Below are 18,683 nucleotides of genomic sequence, written 5' to 3'. Positions count from 1 at the left end.
TTACAGGCATGAGCTACCAGGCCCGGCTGACTCTAATATTGTTTATATTAATATATCATCTTGAGTTGCAAAATTGGCTTATTAATTTTCAACTGTTCTTTTTAATATAAACATTTAAGGATATACATTTCCTTATATGTTATTTTATCCCACTAATTTTGACATATTATTTTTATTTTCATTTAGACTCTACGTAGTTTTCAGTTTAAATTATGATTTCTGTTTAGAACCATGAGTAATGTAAAAGTATGTTTTCAATTGTAATCAAATAGATTTTTAAAAATCTTATTGTTACTGCCTTCTTATTTAATTTTGCTCTCTTCAGAGAACTATAGTATAATATTATTCTTTGAAATGTAGTGATGTCTAGTACTTGGTTTCTTTTTAATAAATGTTCCATATGAGCCTAAGAAGGATGTATACTCTCAGATCATTAGGTACAAAGTTCCTTATTTGCCCAATAAGTCAAGCATGTTAACTGTGTAGTTTAAATCTTCTATAGTCTTAGTAATTTTTGTCTTTTGATATTTCAACATTTGAAAAAAATATGGGCTGGGTGTGGTGGCTCATGCCTGTAATCCCAGCACATTGGGAGGCCGAGGTGGGAGGCCGATCACCTGAGGTCAAGAGTTCGAGACCAGCCTGGCCAACATGGCCAAACCCCGTCTCTACCAAAAATGCAAAACTAGCCAGGCGTGGTGGCGGGCACCTGTAGTCCTAGCTACTTGGGAGGCTGAGGCAGGAGACTCATTTGAACACGGAAGGTGAAGGTTGCAGTGAGCTGAGATCATGCCACTGCACCACATCCTGGGCAACAGGGCAAGACTCTTTCTCAAAAAAAAAAAAAAAAAGGAAAAAAGAAAAAAACATGTTAAATATTCTATGATGAAAATGGACTTATGAATTTCTCCCTGGAGTTCTAATGAGCTCTGTGTGTGTGTATGTGTGCATGTGTGTGTATATGTATTTGGATGATATATATACAGGCATAACTCGGAGATATTGTGGGTTCGGTTTTGACTACTGCAATAACGTGAATACCACACGAAGTGAGTCACATTTTTTGGTTTTCCAATGCATATAAAAATTATGTTTAAACTACACTGTAGTCTGTTAAGTGTACAACAGCATTATGTCTAAAAACATACGTGCTTTAATTGAGAAATACTTTATTTCTAAAAAATGTTAATGATCACCTGGCCTTCAGTGAGTCACAATCCTTTTGCTGCTGGAGGGTCCTGTCTTGGTGTTGATGGCTGCTGACTGATCAGGGTGGTGGTTGTTACAGGTTGGGGTGGTTGTGGCAATTTCTTAAAATAAGGTAACAATGAAGTTTCCCACGTGGATTGACTCTTCCTTTCATGAAAAGTTTCTCTGTACAAGTGATGCAGTTTGATAATTTTTACCTACAACAGAACTTCTTTCAAAATTGGAGCCAATCTTCTCAAATCCTGCCACTGCTTTATCAACTAAGTTTATGTAGTATTTTAAATCAGAAATAATAACAATGAACATTACCAAAATGTCACAGGAAGAGACATGAGTCCAAAATCCTGACATTCTCTGATAGGATTTATGGAATTTTCTTTGCTCTCAAGAGATTGGTAAGAAATAGAATGGGATTCTCTAAAATGAAGGCATGCCAGGTTTTCAGATACTCCAGACAATTACAAGGCTTTCCTCATGTATGTTTTTGGATCAACGGCCACAACACAGATCATTTGAACTCTCCAACCTTCTTTTATCTTGTCTTTTTTTTTCTCCAAATTAAGAGTTTGTGATTATACAGATGACACGTAGAGCCTTCTTAATTCTCTATCTCTACTTTTTTTACTGCCTACTTTAAATCTGTTGACTTTTTTTTCTTTTCTTTTTTTTTTTTGAGACAGAGTCTTGCTCTGTCGCCCAGACTGGAGTGCAGTGGCATGATCTGGGCTCACTGCAACCTCTGCCTCCAGGGTTCAAGGAATTCGCCTGCCTCAGCCTCCTTAGTAGCTGGGATTACAGGTGCACATCACCACACCTGGCTAATTTTTATATTTTTAGTAGAGACGGGGTTTTGCCATGTTGGCCAAGCTGGTCTCAAATTCCTGAACTCAAGTGATCCACCTGCTTTGGCCTCCCAAAGTGCTAGGATTACAGGCGTAAGCCACTGCGCCTGGCCTAAATCAGTTGACTTTTCTGCTGGTGTTGAGATAAAATTCAGTGCTTATGGCATTCTAGCCAAGATTTAAAAAAAAAAAAAGTCTTAAAGGGCTTTTAAATAAATGGCTTTACATATTACAACAGCTCCAAAGTAACCAACAACCTAGACATCTTTTGCAAATGTAAATTTGGGTTTGCCTGGCTACCAATTGCTTAGGGTGCTAGAGCAGTTAACTAAGGGGATTGATAGCCTAAAATAATAAAAATTAGATAAATCATTATGAAGGTTAGGTTCTCAGGTCAAAATCTTGAGGTCAGAGCAGTAATATAAGGTATCTCTTTCTGGCATAAAAACTGTTGTGTCTGCCACACAGGGGCCATTAAAAAAAAAATAGCTGGAAAACAAAACTCTTATTAAGATGCTTCCCCATAACCATTGACTAGCAAAGGGGATCAGCGAACAAAGATAAATGTGTTACCAATTCAAGGCCACTGGAGATTTTGTTTTTTTTATACAATGCAGTCAGTCCCAGCTAAAATGTAAACTCATTTGAAGCTGAAGAAAGGAAACAAAAAAAGGTAAAAGAGGTTTTTTAAAAAACCAAACTGCTTTATCCAAAACTTTCATCCATAGCTTTCACTAGATTAGCAATTAAGTTTAGCCACGTAAAAAGGTCCCAATTTTGAGATAAATATAATTTGAATCCAATCGTTGTTTATAAATGGGTGAGTTTGTGTTACTATCTCACGGCTAAAATTCTAAAATAAAAGCAGTAAGATCTTTGTGTATGTGTGTCTATGTGTTTAGGTGTGGTTACCAACACGTACATGTATTATGTTATATAATATGTTATGTTGTATTTGCAAAGTAAAATCTGGAATAGTTGTTATAATAATACATATCATATTATAGAACATTATTGAATTATAAATATTAATATCAAATCATTAAATACATCAATTTAACACTGTTAAATTATTAAATTGACATTAATACTAATAAATTAATATTAATATTCAACAATTATTGAATATTAATGGTATAACATAATAGTATTCATATAACATAACATGAATAATACATATAACATTTATTATTTTATGTTATGTCTACATAGTAAAATCTAAGAAATGTAAAATAAAATGTATGATGAAATATAATATTCATAGTATATTCATATAACAGAACATGAATAATACATGTTATATAATTACATGCTATATGAATAATACATATTATATAACATGTATTATGTTATATAATATATGTTATGCTGTATCTACATAGTAAAATGTGGAATAGTTGGCCAAAAAAAAATCTCCTAAGAAATTTTATTTTGATTGGCTTAGATGAATTATCACACATATAAAATATATAGTAATTAACCCAAATGCCTTTTAGTTCCTGTGACTTAAATAAAACTTTGATAAATAAGATGATTTTTAAATCATTGGTAAAATAAAAATAGAAACATCTTCGAAACTGTCAGCATGTATTTTTGGCTGGGTTTTGTATTTGATTCTGCTACACATTTTAAAGTCACGAAACTATGAACTCAACTTGAAAATAGAATAATCTTTGTGTAACTCTTTGATAAGTAGGACTAATTTAATATTATTGGTTTAATAAAAACAGTTGTAGCTTCTGAGTTGTAGGCAAAATACTTATGTATTTTACTTTCAGGTTCTTACTTAAGCAAACAGCTGATATTCACAAAATATAAAAATGGTTAACAGGAAAATAACTTGATGATTCGCTTTGTGTAATATTTCAGTTTTCATAAGTAATCTAGGTGAATTGTTAAAAATCAGTAAATTAGGTAAATATAAATGGAGTAAATGTTTGCCGGGCGCGGTGGCTCACGCCTATAATCCCAGCACTTTGGGAGGCTGAGGTGGGCAGATCATGAGGTAAGGAGATCAAGACCATCCTGGCTAACACCGTGAAACCTCGTCTCTACTAAAAATACAAAAAATTAGCCAGGCATGGTGGTGGGCGCCTGTAGTTCTAGCTACTCGGGAGGCTGGGGCAAGAGAATGGCATGAACCTGGGAGGCGGAGCTTGCAGTGAGCAGAGATCGCATCACTGCAATCCAGCCTGGGCGACAGAGCGAGACTCTGTCTCAAAAAAAAAAAAGAAAAAAAAAGTTTATAAAATAAACATTTGGAATAAATGGAATGTGGAATAAATGTTTATAAAATAACTTTTCATGTACTTTAAAATCATAAGGTTATGCTATGTTACATTACATAAAAAACACTCATCAAATGTCTGGGTCATTTCCATAAAAATAAGAACAAATTGCTGAACATAAATATAAGTTGTTTTTGGCTTCTTAAATATATTTGAGTCTATTAAAACATGTTTCTAAAAATTATAAAATAGTTCTTATTATAAAATGCTGATATGTGACAGAGAATTCAAAACTTTTGGCTTCCTAGGTTTTCACTAGAAATTAAGGTTACTAAGAATAAAATCCTAATTAATTTATATATAATTCTGTATGTAAAGTGTATTAATCCATTTTCATGCTGCTGATAAAGACATATCCAAGACTGGGTAATTAATAAATAAAAAGATGTTTAAGGGACTTATAGTTCCACGTGGCTGAGAAGGCCTCATAATCAAGGTGGAAGGCAAAAGACAAGTCTTACATGGCAGCAGGCAAGAGAGAGTGAGAGCCAAGCAACAGGGGAAACCTCTTATAAAACCGTTAGATCTCGTAAGACCTATTCACTACCATGAGAAATTTGTGGGGGAAACTGCTCCCATGATTCAGTTATTTCCCACCAGGTCTCTCCCACAACATGTGTTAATTACAGGAGCTACGAGTCAAGATGAGATTTGGGTAGGGACACAGCCAAATCATCTTACAAAGTATACCAAAATAAGATGTGTTTTGATGAATGAAATTACAAGGCATAAAAAATACATTTCTTACTGAGAAAATAGAATAATATTGTCCAGTTCAGAGGTTACTTAAAGGTTGCCTCAAAAAGCATACTTAGAATGGAAACAGAAACAAGACAGACAGGAACCAGTAAGTAGGAGAGTAACATGAAGAAAGTTATGGATATAAGGATGCATTTTTGGTAAGGACGGTTAAAAAGAAAAGAGCATTTCCTATGAGAAAGAATCTTATGTGGTAAATTTTTGTCTTAAAAGTAAAATGACTGGTTATTTAATAAAGAGAAAGTAAAGGACAAAGCAGAGGGTTTAAGCATGTTGTAAAAGGTCTGAGTAAGTCATGATAAGGTTTATGAAGGATAAATTTATAAAAGAAATTGTGGGTGTGATCAAGTTGCCTATAATTAGAAGGGAATTATTTATAAGCCTTCCTAAAGATTGAGCTTTGCTATTAAAAATACACTAAAATAAAACTAAAAATTTCATCCCCTATGTTGGAATAACAAGGTTTTCTTGAAGTACTGATTTGCTCTTAGTAAAACCATAAGAGATTATAATTTTTAATTCTGAAATCTGTTTAACTGCCATCTTCTGAACTGCAGTTTCTACTTCTGCAAAATTTCTTCCTGAGATCCATTTAATTTCCCTAGTTTTGGGTTAGAAATGCTGCCTTCTTCATTTAGAATGGTAATTTCACTTCTTGAGGAAGAGGATTCCTCTGGAAGCTTTTCAGATTCATGTCTCAGAAGTTCAACTTTTGCTATATCTTGCTGCATGTGATTTTCAGGTCATACATCATTGCCTTCTGCTCTTCCTCTTTCTACCCTTGAGAAGGCCTGGGATAACTCTCTCCTTTAAGTTTTCCATTCCTACCTGTAACTGTTTTTTTTCCCCCAGTTCTAACTCTGCTATTATGGCTTGTCCATTAAATGTTTATCTTGGGCTGGGTGCGGTGGCTTATGCCTGTAATCCTAGCGCTTTGGGAGGCTGAGGCGGGCAGATCATGAGGTCAGGAGATCGAGACCATCCTGGCTAACATGGTGAAACCTTGTCTCTACTAAAAATACAACAAATTAGCCAGGTGTGGTGGTGCGCACCTGTAGTTCTAGCTATCTCGGGAGGCTGAGGCAGGAGAATCACTTGAACCTGGGAGGTGGAGGTTGCAGTGAGCCGAGATCACGCCATTGCACTCCAGCCTGGGGACAGAGTGAGACTCCGTCTCAAAAAAAAAAAAAAAAAAGTTTATCTTGAAGGCCTACAAAGGCAATGTTGTCCACCAGTATACCTTGATTTTGTAGTCTTGGCTTTTCTTGACATGTCTGAATTATCCCATGTAACCAACAAACTTCCCGTGCTATTACTAAGGGCCATGTATTCCCCTGCTCAAGGTGCTAGTTTTCTTGTTTACATTCCTGTATAATATGGTATACACTCATAACCTTGGACTTATTCTTTCTATGTCAGATTAAATTCAAGTACCCTTTTCATCAGGTCGACTAGCTGGTTATCTATTATACATTGACTTCTCATAAGGAGAAGCAATCAACCTGCCAAAGTTGTTTTTTACCTTTTTAGTAACTGGCCTAAGAAACAAACATTTTACATGTTATCAATATGATTTCCTGTATTATCTTTATTCAGTATTTGATTACTTAGGAAAATGGAGTTTTGAAAGCACTAAGATTCCACATAAGTTTCTGTATCGTCTTTTGATAATCACTCTGGTTACATGAATGACTATTACTTCACAGTAACTTCTCATCAAGTGCTTTCAACCTTTTAAAATCTTTGGCAGGTTTCCCTGAATCAAAATTCGACCTTAAGTTTTATTTACCTGAAATTAACTTTTGGATTTTCCAGAGACTCTGGAGAGTCTCAAAGAATGTATCTCTTATCTTGTAGAAATATTAAATGATTAGTCTTATTTTGTGAACTGCATGCTAAATGCTATCAAATAATAAGTGATACTAGATCTTCTTTGCATTACATTTATGGGTATGTACCCAAATTGTATAAAATTCTTAAAAATCTAATATGACATTAGTTAAAACTCTAGACATTATGTTGTGTGGCACAAAAATAACTAAATTTCCATGTTAATTGCTTATTATAATGAACTCCCATCAGATTTTTAGCCATGGGTATTCTAAGTTTTTAATCCACAGCTATTGTTTTGAATTCTTCTTTAAAGGCATTTGCAAGCACATTTATGGAAGCGACTCTAACAAGTACTCTTAGATATAGGTTAATAATAACTTTAAGATCAATGCACTAAATGCAAATGTTTGAGAACTCCAATGAAGACACATGAATTCATGAAACTACTAATCAAGCTCAAGCAGAACAAAAATAAATTGCGTGAGATTAAGTAACTGATAATGTTTTTGACTTTTATTTAAAACACTGTTAGTTCTTCAATTAAATGTTTTGTTTTCCAGATTTAAGGAAATGTTCTTCCCTAAGCTATCTATAGTGCACAACAATTTGGTAAACTATATATTTGTGAACAAGGTAGAAGCATTTCCTTTTCCTTCCAATTTTATCTCTCCAAAGTTTGGAGAGATTTTGTGAATATTCTTATTTTTTATGGTAATATGGTTATTTGAACAAGTTCAATAACATTTGCTCTCTCTGCTTGCCACAGTGGTTCATGTCTGTAAGCCAGGTGGGCAGACCCCTTGAGGCCAGGAGTTTGAGACCAGCCTGGCATACATGGTGAAAGTCTGTCCCTCCTAAAAAAAAAAAAAAAAAAAAAAAAAAAAAAAAAAATTTACTCTCTCTTTATAGCAGGATGCAATGGAAACAACTGGTTATATTATCAAGGCTTTGACTGAAATGTCATATCTGAGAATATGTATAAACTGCCTGACTTCTAGGGTTCTCAGCCTTAGAGTAGATGAACAAAAACTGTCAATTCCTGGCAGGTCCAGGAACATTAGGGCTGTAAGTATAACCTAAAGTCTGTCTTGCGTTATCTTATTAACCTCAAGAAATTTTTATTTTTATTTATGTTTTTTATTTATTTATGTTTTTGAGACATGGTTTCTCTCTGTCACCCAGGCTGGAGTGCAGTGGCACAATCACAGCTCACTGTAACCTCAAACTCCTGGGGTGAAGCAATTCTCCCACCTCAACCTCCCCAGTAGCTAGAACTACAGGCACTTGCCACCAGCTTAGCTTCAAAAGGTTTTTAAATCTGAGATTACTATATGGTCAAATCATTATTCTTGCAGGCAATATTTGATAAATACTAAATTTATTTTAGAAACAAATTTGTCTTACTCTATTTTTGGAAAAGTCAGTATCACCGTAGGAAGAAAAAGTTATGTTTCTTTTCTTTTTTTTCTTCCAGAAATATTCTTTTTTTTTTTTTTTTGAGACGGAGTCTCGCTCTGTCGCCCAGGCTGGAGTGCAGTGGCGCAACCTCGGCTCACTGCAAGCTCCGCCTCCCGGGTTCACGCCATTCTCCTGCCTCAGCCTCTCCAAGTAGCTGGGACTACAGGCGCCCGCCATCACGCCCGGCTAATTTTTTTGTATTTTCAGTAGAGACGGGGTTTCACCGTGGTCTCGATCTCCTGACCTCGTGATCCGCCCGCCTCGGCCTCCCAAAGTGCTGGGATTACAAGCGTGAGCCACCGTGCCCGGCCTCTTCCAGAAATATTCTAATAAAAATTGGCCATTTCCAAGAAACATTCAGTGCATGCCCATCAATGAAAGAGAACCATAACAAAATAGAAAATTTCCCATATGGCTATGATTTAAAGAAAAAAATGCAGACACGAATTATATTTCTAAAGAAAGCTAGAATACACCTGCTATTAGATGATAGCTGTGTGCACTGTTTTCAAGTTCTTGTTATTTGCCTATAGAGCAATTTGCTATTTGTTATTTGCCTATAGAACTCTTCTAGATTTCTACAATCCTACTTCCTTCTATGCAGTTACCACAAATGGGAATTTCTCTGTTTTGGAAGCCCTATAAGCTGAAACTAGATGAATTTTTAGAAACAAGTCTCGTGCCTGATGTCTGGGCCACACAAAGTTCACCAAACTGTCCCATGCCATTACCAGAGACATTCAAACTGCAAACCAGGATGAGAGTTGATTGTTTTCATGCTGTAGACAGCTTTTTTTCAAGATGTCAGAACAAGGCTCTATATCATAATGATACAATAAAGCCTATCTTTTTCACTTGGTAGGATAATGGTCATTTTGTTTATTCAATTGGTTGTCTTTAAAGCCTAGGTTTATTGCTCAAAGTCCTTATGCAAACTGTTCTTGTCACATTACTATTAATTTTACTTTGCATTTTCCTCTTTAATTTTTTATCTGTTACTTGTTCAAATTTTTTACAGATGTACAAATCCTAACAGTATAATGCTAACCCAGCACTTTGAGATGGTAACATATGCCTATGGAACAGACAAAATTGAACTTAATTACAGACTCCAAGTAGACAGACTAGGAGCACCCCACTTAAACTTCTTTACTGCTCAAATGTGGTTAAAAAGGTTTTGACACTGACTCCTAGCTGCCATTCATTCTTTCCAATGTAAAACAAGACCAGCAACCTGGGAGAGGTCCATCCTGGTACTGACAGACATGAAAATCTAACTAAAGGATGACTGAACAGTGACACTTTTGGAGAAACATCTTGATCAAAAGGGTGAAATATGAATGTTGCCAAAATAAAAATGGAGTCATCTGTGTTAACAAAATCCTGACAAATAGAACCAGGAAGGCCATGGAAAGAGGCTTTTCATCCATAAGTGTCTGGTAACAAGAATGATTACAAAAGACTCCGAGAAAACCACAATCTTGCACAAATGCCATCGTAACTTTACACACACAAAATAAAAACTTCTGAAGGCACGTCTGCCCAGCAACTGCCTGTCCAGTCTTGGACTGGTGTCAACTTTGTTACTGATCCTTTGGCCAAAGACAATTATCTCCAAACAAGTATAAAATCCTCTTCATTTTTCCTTTAAAAACCTTTATCTTCCTTTACCTCCCTGGGTATGCACATAGTTTGCTATGGCATGTATATTCCCATTGCAACGCACTATTCCAGAATAAATATAATTTTCTTTTAGAGAGGATCTCTTCGTTATTAAGGCTGACAATACTTTAGAAGTTTCTTTGCATGTTTGCAGAAAATTCTCTTTGTTATCTTATGCTTGAAAGATTATTCTTCTAGGTATACAACCTGTTATTGTTTCTTGGCAGACTTAAGATATGCCTCACTTCCAATTTTCTCTATTATCTCCTTCTGATAGTCCAGTGAGACATATCCCAATTTCTTTGCTTCCTTCTCAGTTTTTCTATCTCTTTTCATTCTGTGTTGCATTTTGGGTAATTTCTTATACCTCTTCCAGTTCACTAATTCTCTCTTCAGCTATGTTTAAGCTGCTGCTGAACATATCCACTTAATTTCAATAATTATATCTTTCACTTCTAAAAATACTATTTAATTGAAATAGGGCTATTCATTTTTTGAGAATCTACTATTCCTTCATCCTACTTTCAGTATTCATTTTTTATTTCTACATGTAATAAAAATACTTATGCTTTATATCTGGTAAGTCCAATATTTGCAATCTTTCAGATTTAACTCCAGTCTTCAGTTTTTGCACTTTCTCGGGGTAGCTTACTTCCTTGTGTGTTTTGTGATTCCTAACTGAGAACCTTGCTTTCCTTGTAACTTCCCCTAAAAAATTCTGAAGACTTGTTTTTAAGAATATTTTTCTAGATCAGATTTATGTTAGTTTCTGCCAAGTGCCTGGCAAATTTTTAATTTTTTTCTTTCCATTTTTGCTCCCACACATGTAATTTCAGCCCCCAAAATAATATGGGCATAGGCTTAAAATAAAATCTCAGAGGAAACATTTCTCCCTCATTCTACCTAAAACCAAGGATGAAACAGACAACAACCTCTACTGTTTTCTTCTACACTCTGAGTTTTATTAACTTTTTATCCACTGAGGATAATACTCTTTGTGGATCCTGACTTTATGTGAGGCCTTTATGTGAGGTCTTTCTTCCTGTGGGCCTAAGGTCCTGTGTATAGTATTTCAACAGAATAATTATATGTTTTGCCTGTTGGCCTGTTGTCCCTCTGTATCCCATGATAGCATTTGCTTGTTTGAACAATAAATTATATAGTTACCTATTGAGAAAAACCACTGTTTTTCTATACTCTCACACATAAGACTTCTGATGCCAGATATTGTGGGGTTATTTTCCTACAATGACCAGTTCTTCAACACTAGCTGGGTCCCTATAATTTAATACAACAGTGACACTACCTCCTTGACAAAAGCATCAGACTCCATAGGTTAGTGGCTTAGTCCCATGAGGCTGCCCACTTCAGATGCCAGTTGCAAGTCCTGGCCTCCTGTCCTCTGACAGATTTGCTATAAATCAAGGATTCCTATAATCCCCTCCTTGGGTTCCATAATTTATTAGAATGGCTCCTGAAACTCAAACACATTTACCAGCTTATTATCAAGGATGCAACTTGGGAACAGCCAGAGAGAAGAGGTACATAGGGCAAAATATGGGGGTGTGGGCTGAGGAGGTATGGAGCTTCCATGCCCTCTCTGGGTACACCACCCTCCAGCAACAATAGTGTTCACCAACCCAGAAATTCATCAAATCTTGTTATTCAAGAGCATTTAGAGAGCTTGATTTCTAGCACAACCTCCTGCCTTCTCAGAGATCCATGGAACTTTCAGTGGGGAAGTTTTTGTTTTTTGAGTGTTGTAAAGTCTTTATTTTATGAAAGAAGTCACATAGGCAAAGCTTTATATTTGCTGAGTGACTTCTTTTCTTTCTTTTTTTTTATTATACTTTAAGTTCTAGGGTACATGTGCACAACGTGCAGGTTTGTTACATATGCAACATGTGCCATGTTGGTGTGTTGCACCCATTAACTTGTCATTTACATTAGGTATATCTCCTAATGCTATCCCTCCCCCTCCCCCTACCCCATGACAGGCCCCGGTGTGTGATGTTCCCCACCCTGTGTCCAAGTGTTCTCATTGTTCTGCTATAAAGACACATGCACACATATGTTTATTGTGGTACTATTCACAATAGCAAAGAGTTGGAACCAACCCAAATGTCCATCAATGATCATATTCTCTCTCATAGGTGGGAATTGATCAGTGGGGAAGTTCTAACCCCCTAATCACTTGGTCTTTCCATCCTGAGGCTCTCTAGGGGCCCTATTCTAAGACACCTCATTAGCATAAACTCAGGTGTAACCCAAAGGGGATCATATACATAATAAAAGCTGCTCTTATCACTCAGGAAATTTCAAGGGTTTTAGGAGTTCTGTTCCAGGAACCAGGGACAAAGACTAAATAGATTTCTTATAATACCAGGTTCACCTTTAAACCAGGCTCCCTGCCACTAGGGATCATGCCTTCCAAGGGCAAAGGTGACATCCAGTTGCTCTTTGCTTATCTTTTTGGATTCACTCTGTCATTGTTTCTGGCCTTTGCTTTCTTCACTTGCTTTATGAACTAATCAATTATGCTTTCAAAGCATGTAAAACATTTTTTAATCCAGCATTTTTACATATTCTTTACACAGTTGGTTTAATTTCACCCCCCTCTCCAAACTTTTTAATCCATGATATTCTTGACAATATTCCTGTCTGTTTCTTCTCTTTTCCTTATTTCTAATAAGCACATGATATACAGAAGGAACTGAATAAATGCTGATTGAAGGAATGAATGTTGCAGGCACCTCTGTTTTAAATCCTTTCTAATATTTTGCAATAAATTTCAAGTGCAGTTAAAAAAAAGTTCTTTCTTTCTAATGCTATAATTTCACTCCTGGAAAGGCAAGCTACAACAATATTGGATGGAAGGGCTTCATGGACAAAGCTGTTAATTAAGATATAATTTATATTTATGAAAATTTGAAAACAACTAAGGTCAAGGGAGTGGTTAGGTAATACACTAACTATTGGATATGATGTTCGTTAACACCATGTGGCTCACCCAGAAAATGCTTATGATATGAAACAAATGAAAAGCAGAAAACCACATTTAACATGCATTATGACTATAAATAGGACATAATACCCACATGGGGACGTGGATCAGAAGCCAAGTACAAAAGACTAATTTATTAGAAAAGCTAGCTTTGCAATCCTTTTTCCTTTTTAAAACTTGCAATGGATACAAACTTTATATGAAACAAACTCTTTAAGGACGCATGTATCTAATCCTCTGTGATACAACCTGAGAGGCAAAAGCCCTTGCTGTCAGACAGGCCTGTGTTGAAATCTTCGTTCTGTTGAATAGTTGTGGTCAATTCTTCACTCCTTCCACTGTAGGGAGGGAATTCTGACACACTCCTTAACTCACACTTCTCACTCAAAGTAATCATATGGGCTTAGTCATACGGTTACTTTGGCCAATGAGGGATATTAGCAACAATGACTCAAGGTTTCCTCCTGTGTATTAGGGCTTCCTCTGCCACCTCTGCCTCACCATGAGAAAACACCATACTAGCTTGCTGAGGGGACAGAGGGCATACCAGAGGACAGCCAAGTTGCCCCAGTCACCAGCTGTCCCACCTGAAGCTGACCACAGATACTCTGTTAAACCAGTAAAAAAATGAACCATCCAACCAGCCTACAAACTCATCAACTATATAAATGGTTGCTGATTTAGGGCACTATCAGAATAGCTTGTTATGCAGCATTATCTATAGCAGTAGATGACTAATACACCCTGTCTTCTTCCTCTTTCTATAGCCAGGTCCATTCACAGTGTTTGGTACCTAGAGAGTGGTGATGAAGGCTTTTTCTGTCATTGCCCCCCCTCTGTGAGGAAGAATGAGACATTTATGCTTGCATCTCCCCCACTCACCCACCCACACCTGTCACAGCACTTGTCCTTTTTTAAATACTTACTTCTTTGCACATTTCTCTCCTCCTCCAAGTCATACACGACTTGGAAGCAGGTTAATTATTCACATCCACATCTACAGCACCTGGCACAGAGTAGGCCCTCAATAAATATTTTTGCTTGAGTTGAATGAATAGATTTGGGGAGCTGGCATGAACCAAAAGAGCCAGCAGCAGATGGCAAGAATCATAACCACACAAGCTGGTTCTTACGCCAGGAGGCTTTAGGCTTTCCAGAAAGCCCAAACAAGGGTGGAAAAAAACCAACACCCCACAAAGATGAAAAGCATACTCACTCTGCTCTCCTGTGCCCTTATCTCTCTCACCACATTGCACATAAATCTCCCAGCCATCCACGCTCCTGGGAGGTCCCCTCAGCCCACCTCACCCTACCTCCAGGGATGTGCCTGTGTTGACCCTACCTTTAGATCCGACACGTCTCTGTAGCACTGCTCGGAGCGGGTGTGGTCCGACAGCTGCACATTCCAGAAGCAAGGGAGCTGGTACACAAGGAAGGGGTTTTGTTTGATGACGGCATTGAAAATATCCTGGGGGATGAAAGCCAAAGACACAGTCAAGACAGTCGGATGGTCCAGCTGCCCATTTTGGCTCTCAAGGCACTGCACCCCCTGTGATAGGGCTTCTCTTGAACCTCCTGCTCTGAACACAGGCTGGCTTGCACTGTGGGGCATCTCTCTTGCCTGTTATCTCTAGGAATCAAGCAATAATGTTTGGATAGAGACGAGGGAATGCCCCAGGCTGACTGGAAGCTCCAGAGTCCTGCTGGTCTCATAAGGCCCTATCCAGTGAGCTCACGTGCAGACACGGGGTGTCTTCCCTACCCTCACCGGCATATGAAAAATGAAGTCTCCTTCCTCTCTGGCCTCCTAGGCAGGAGCCCTGTGTTATCCATCCTGAGCCTCCTGGAGAGGAAACTGTATGATGACAAGTAGCCCCACTCCTTCAGGGACTGAGACAAATTACAGATCCTCCCTTTCAGCAGTGCTTCCTGGGGCCTGCGGTGGACTCAGTGATGGATGCTCCTTGGGTTTCTGCAGGCCATGGTGCCCAGGATATGCACTCTCTGTTTCAAGATCCAATCCTGACTTGTCTAGGGAGGTTTTACCTTTTTTGGGCTCTTCTCCAAGCTCTTGCACCAGGCCATACTTATTAACTAGCTGCTGACAGGTGGCGCCGGGAGGTGAATTATGGGCCTTCGTGGCAGAAGATGGCTGAATAAACTATCCTCACTGGACACGGGCACACAATTGCTAGCTTTGGGGGACATGCTCAAGTCACTGTGACCTGACTTGAAATATGAGGCTGGTGGACGGTTTTCCCCCAGGTTTAAAACAGCCACCTGGGTATTACTTTTTTTCTTAAACTCATTCATTATACTCTATCTCGTGTTTGAAAAAGGAAATCAGTTTCTGGCTGCTTGGGAAATACTGAATAATAATACTTTAAAAAATAGTAAAGTAATCATGCAGGGTTTCTTGTTTCCTCTGTGTTATGAAACTTTGCAGGCATTCGACGAACCAGGAAATTGCACTTTGAACAAAAACATGCAGAGTGAGCTGGCTCTTTGGATGAAGAGGAAACGGTGAAATGCAGAAAACTCAGAGAAATCATCTTCATGCCTGAAGACAGCTACCAGTGCCACAGGAAGATGAAAATTTAAATGAGTGATCCTGGTAGACTCAAAGTCAAAGACTGGAGCCCTCTGCCTTTCCTAGGACGTCAAAATGAGGAATGGGTTTTTAAAAAATGAATATTTGTTGGCTGGGTGCAGAGACTCATGCCTGTAATCCCAGCACTTTGGGAGACTGAGGCGGGTGGATCATCTGAGGTCAGGAGTTCAAAACCAGCCTGGCCAACGTGGAGAAACCCTGTCTCTACTAAAAATATAAAAATTAGCCTGGTGTGGTGCCGCATGCCTGTAATCCCAGTTACTTGGGAGGCTGAGGCAGCAGAATTGCTTGAACCCGGGAGGCGGAGGTTGCCGTGAGCCGAGACTGCGTCACTGCATTCCAGCCTGGGTGACAGAGCGAGACTCCATCTCAAAAATAAAATAAAATAATAAAAATGAATAAAAATGAATATTTGCTAACAGTTTGGTAGAGTTCAAGGAGCTTCTGAGGCTGCCTGTATAGCAAGGTGGTTTCCTTGCAGTTTATCCTTTCTATTTAAGTGCATTTCCCTTGAGTAAAGGGACACTAGTACAGCATCTAAGCAAAAGGCTTAGATTAAAGGTTAGACTCTATTTGCCAGGGAGGCCAGTGAAACCTTGCCTGGGAAATATGCTGTGGCATTCTGGGGTCCCAGAGAGCAGGCCCTGTGCACTCCACCCAGCGACGAGGAGGACACCGACATCTACTTATGAGTCTGCGTCAGCAGACTCTAAGCTCTATGAGGGCAAGTGCTGCATCCTTCATCTATCTCTGTCATCCTTTTTCTGAATTTGGCTCCTGGTATACACAGTACTCAGTGAAAGTCTGCTGAATGAACAAAGGGAAGGCACTAAGGAGTTGAGCTGTTGTCTTAGACTGGCAAGAATAAGGCAGCTGTATCAGAGCACACAGAGTCACACAATACGTAGAAAACCATTCAGATCGATTTACTTTTAAGTTTGAGAAACAGCGCCAGCGCACTCAGGAATAGCTGCACCTTCGAAGCTGGCCACTCACCTGGTCAGCTAAGGACGTAGAGAGCATGCCCATGAGCTCCCTCTCTGCGGTCAGCCTCCACATCTGCTCCCACTTCATCTTCCGCAGCTTATCCAGAAGTAACAGGATCACCCCTGGGCAACAGCACAGGATAAAAGAGAAAATTAAAAAATAAAATAGTAAGATGGAGAGCTAGGCACGCCTACTCACAGCACAGCCACAGTCTCTCAGGGATGATTGTCTTATGCAGACAAGAGACCTATGCACTGCTGCAAGTGAGTCTTCTCTCTAAAAATTCTTCCAATGAGGCTCCACAGTATGGGGCACCTATTTTGGTGATGAATATACCTGGGTTCAAGCCTAGGACCTGCCAGTTACTCGGTAGGAGACGTGAAACCATCTCTCTGAGACCTCCTCATTGTATGGAGACTGGTCATACAGGCCTCAAAGGACTGTTGTGAGGAGTAAGTGAGGAGGGCAGGGAGAGCCTAGCATTGTCTGGAGATGGACAGTGGTGGTGGTCACACAACAATGTGAATGGACTTCACGCCACTCAACCGTATGTTTAAACATGGTTAACACGGTATATTTATGTTATGTATATTTCGCCACAATAATGACAAAAAAAAAAAGATTCTAGCTCTGCACTGGATACAGAGCACATTCCTTAAAGACATTAGATTCTCTCCTATGTTTTTCCCCAGAGATATGACCACCTACTAGGTTGAGCTGATAGGTGGAATTTGTACAATGTATACCATTTATCCGTACACACAAAAGGCAGCTCCTCTGTGACTTTATTCTGGGTATGGCTTTGCCAATTTGCTTGATGATTACTGACAAGCCATATGGGCCTGTCTCAGTCTTCCTGATTTCAAGAGGGTCTTTTTGGCCCATCTACGCTGGGTCTTTAAGGTAAGCTCCAGAAGCCTGTGAGCTCATAAGAAACTAATAATAAGAGGTGGTTCCTCTTACTTGATATCTTTTCTTGGTTACTTTCTGCGGGAGGGACCTGGGTGAATGGAGGGTTGTTTAGGGAGGGAAATTCCCATTGTCTATATCTTTTTGTATTTTTTAAAATGCTAAAACAACAGTGGGGTGCGGTGGTGGTTCATGCCTGTAAACCCAACACTTTGGGAGGGGAGGTGGGTGGATCACCTGAGGTCAGATTAGCCTGGCCAACATGGTGAAACCCCATCTCTACTAAAAATGCAAAATTAGCTGGGTGTGGTGGTGCATGCCTGTGATCCCAGCTACTTGGGAGGCTGAGGCAGGAGAATCGCTTGAACCTGGGAGGTGGAGGTTGCAGTGAGCTGAGATCGTGCCATGGCACTCCAGCCTGGGCGACAGTGCAGGACTCCATCTCAAAAAAAAAAAAAAAAAAGCTAAAACAACTAAACGTATTATTCAGGCAAAAAATAAATAGATCAGTTAAAATCTAAAAAAGAAAAATACATTTAGGCTTAGCTGAATGGCTGAGAAGCAACTATCTACCATCAGGTCAGTTAGAGCAAGCAGAAAAAGCCCTGAGCACTGAACACAAAAAGCCGAGAGAATTTCCCTGCAGGCCACTGCAGTCAATTTGGTGGGTGGAACTGTAGCACCCAGGGGCTCCCAAATCAATCCTCTTCAGGATGCTTAGCTCAGCAGAATGGTCAGTGGGGAAGACTCAAGGCAGTTGAAAAATGATCTTAGTTGAAATCTAGCACCTGCATTTCCAAGACTCTAGGAAAGAAACTGATTTCCCCAAATCACATACAAATGTCAACTCTAAGCCTCTTTACTTATTCCAGTGGCACATATTTGGAGAAAAGATATATTCACCATTTAGTGAAAGGTGTTTGGCCAGGTAGAGTTGAAAAAAAAAAAAAAGTATCTATATGGTTATGGGAAGAATGGGCTAATACACAGAGATCTGAACTTGTAAGTCTGAAGGACAAATTAGATCTGCTGCATAGGTCCTTTGGGCTTTGTTAGGTTTTTTGCATATCACATATCATTTCCCCTAATGCTCCCTGAGATCTCTAAAAGATAGATTTTGT

General features: G+C 38.7%; 1 protein-coding gene across 5 annotated transcripts in view; it reads right to left on the bottom strand.

Annotated features, from left to right (window-relative positions):
• LARGE1 (LARGE xylosyl- and glucuronyltransferase 1) overlaps positions 1 to 18,683 on the bottom strand; it is a 640,944-nt gene that overhangs the window by 93,125 nt on the left and 529,136 nt on the right. For all 5 annotated transcript variants that reach the window (XM_032139623.2, XM_032139621.2, XM_032139622.2 and 2 more), the window contains 2 exons: positions 16,663 to 16,775; positions 14,398 to 14,523 (listed from right to left, as the gene is read on the bottom strand). In XM_032139623.2, the coding sequence (XP_031995514.1) occupies positions 14,398 to 14,523; positions 16,663 to 16,775 (239 nt within the window). The remainder of the gene's footprint in view (positions 1 to 14,397; positions 14,524 to 16,662; positions 16,776 to 18,683) is intronic.

This window comes from Hylobates moloch, unplaced genomic scaffold (genome assembly GCF_009828535.3).
Source record: "Hylobates moloch isolate HMO894 unplaced genomic scaffold, HMol_V3 SCAFFOLD_19, whole genome shotgun sequence".
Lineage (NCBI taxonomy): Eukaryota > Metazoa > Chordata > Mammalia > Primates > Hylobatidae > Hylobates > Hylobates moloch.
The sequence above is the reverse complement of the archived record's forward strand: the minus strand, read 5'-3'. Positions and strand labels throughout refer to the sequence as shown.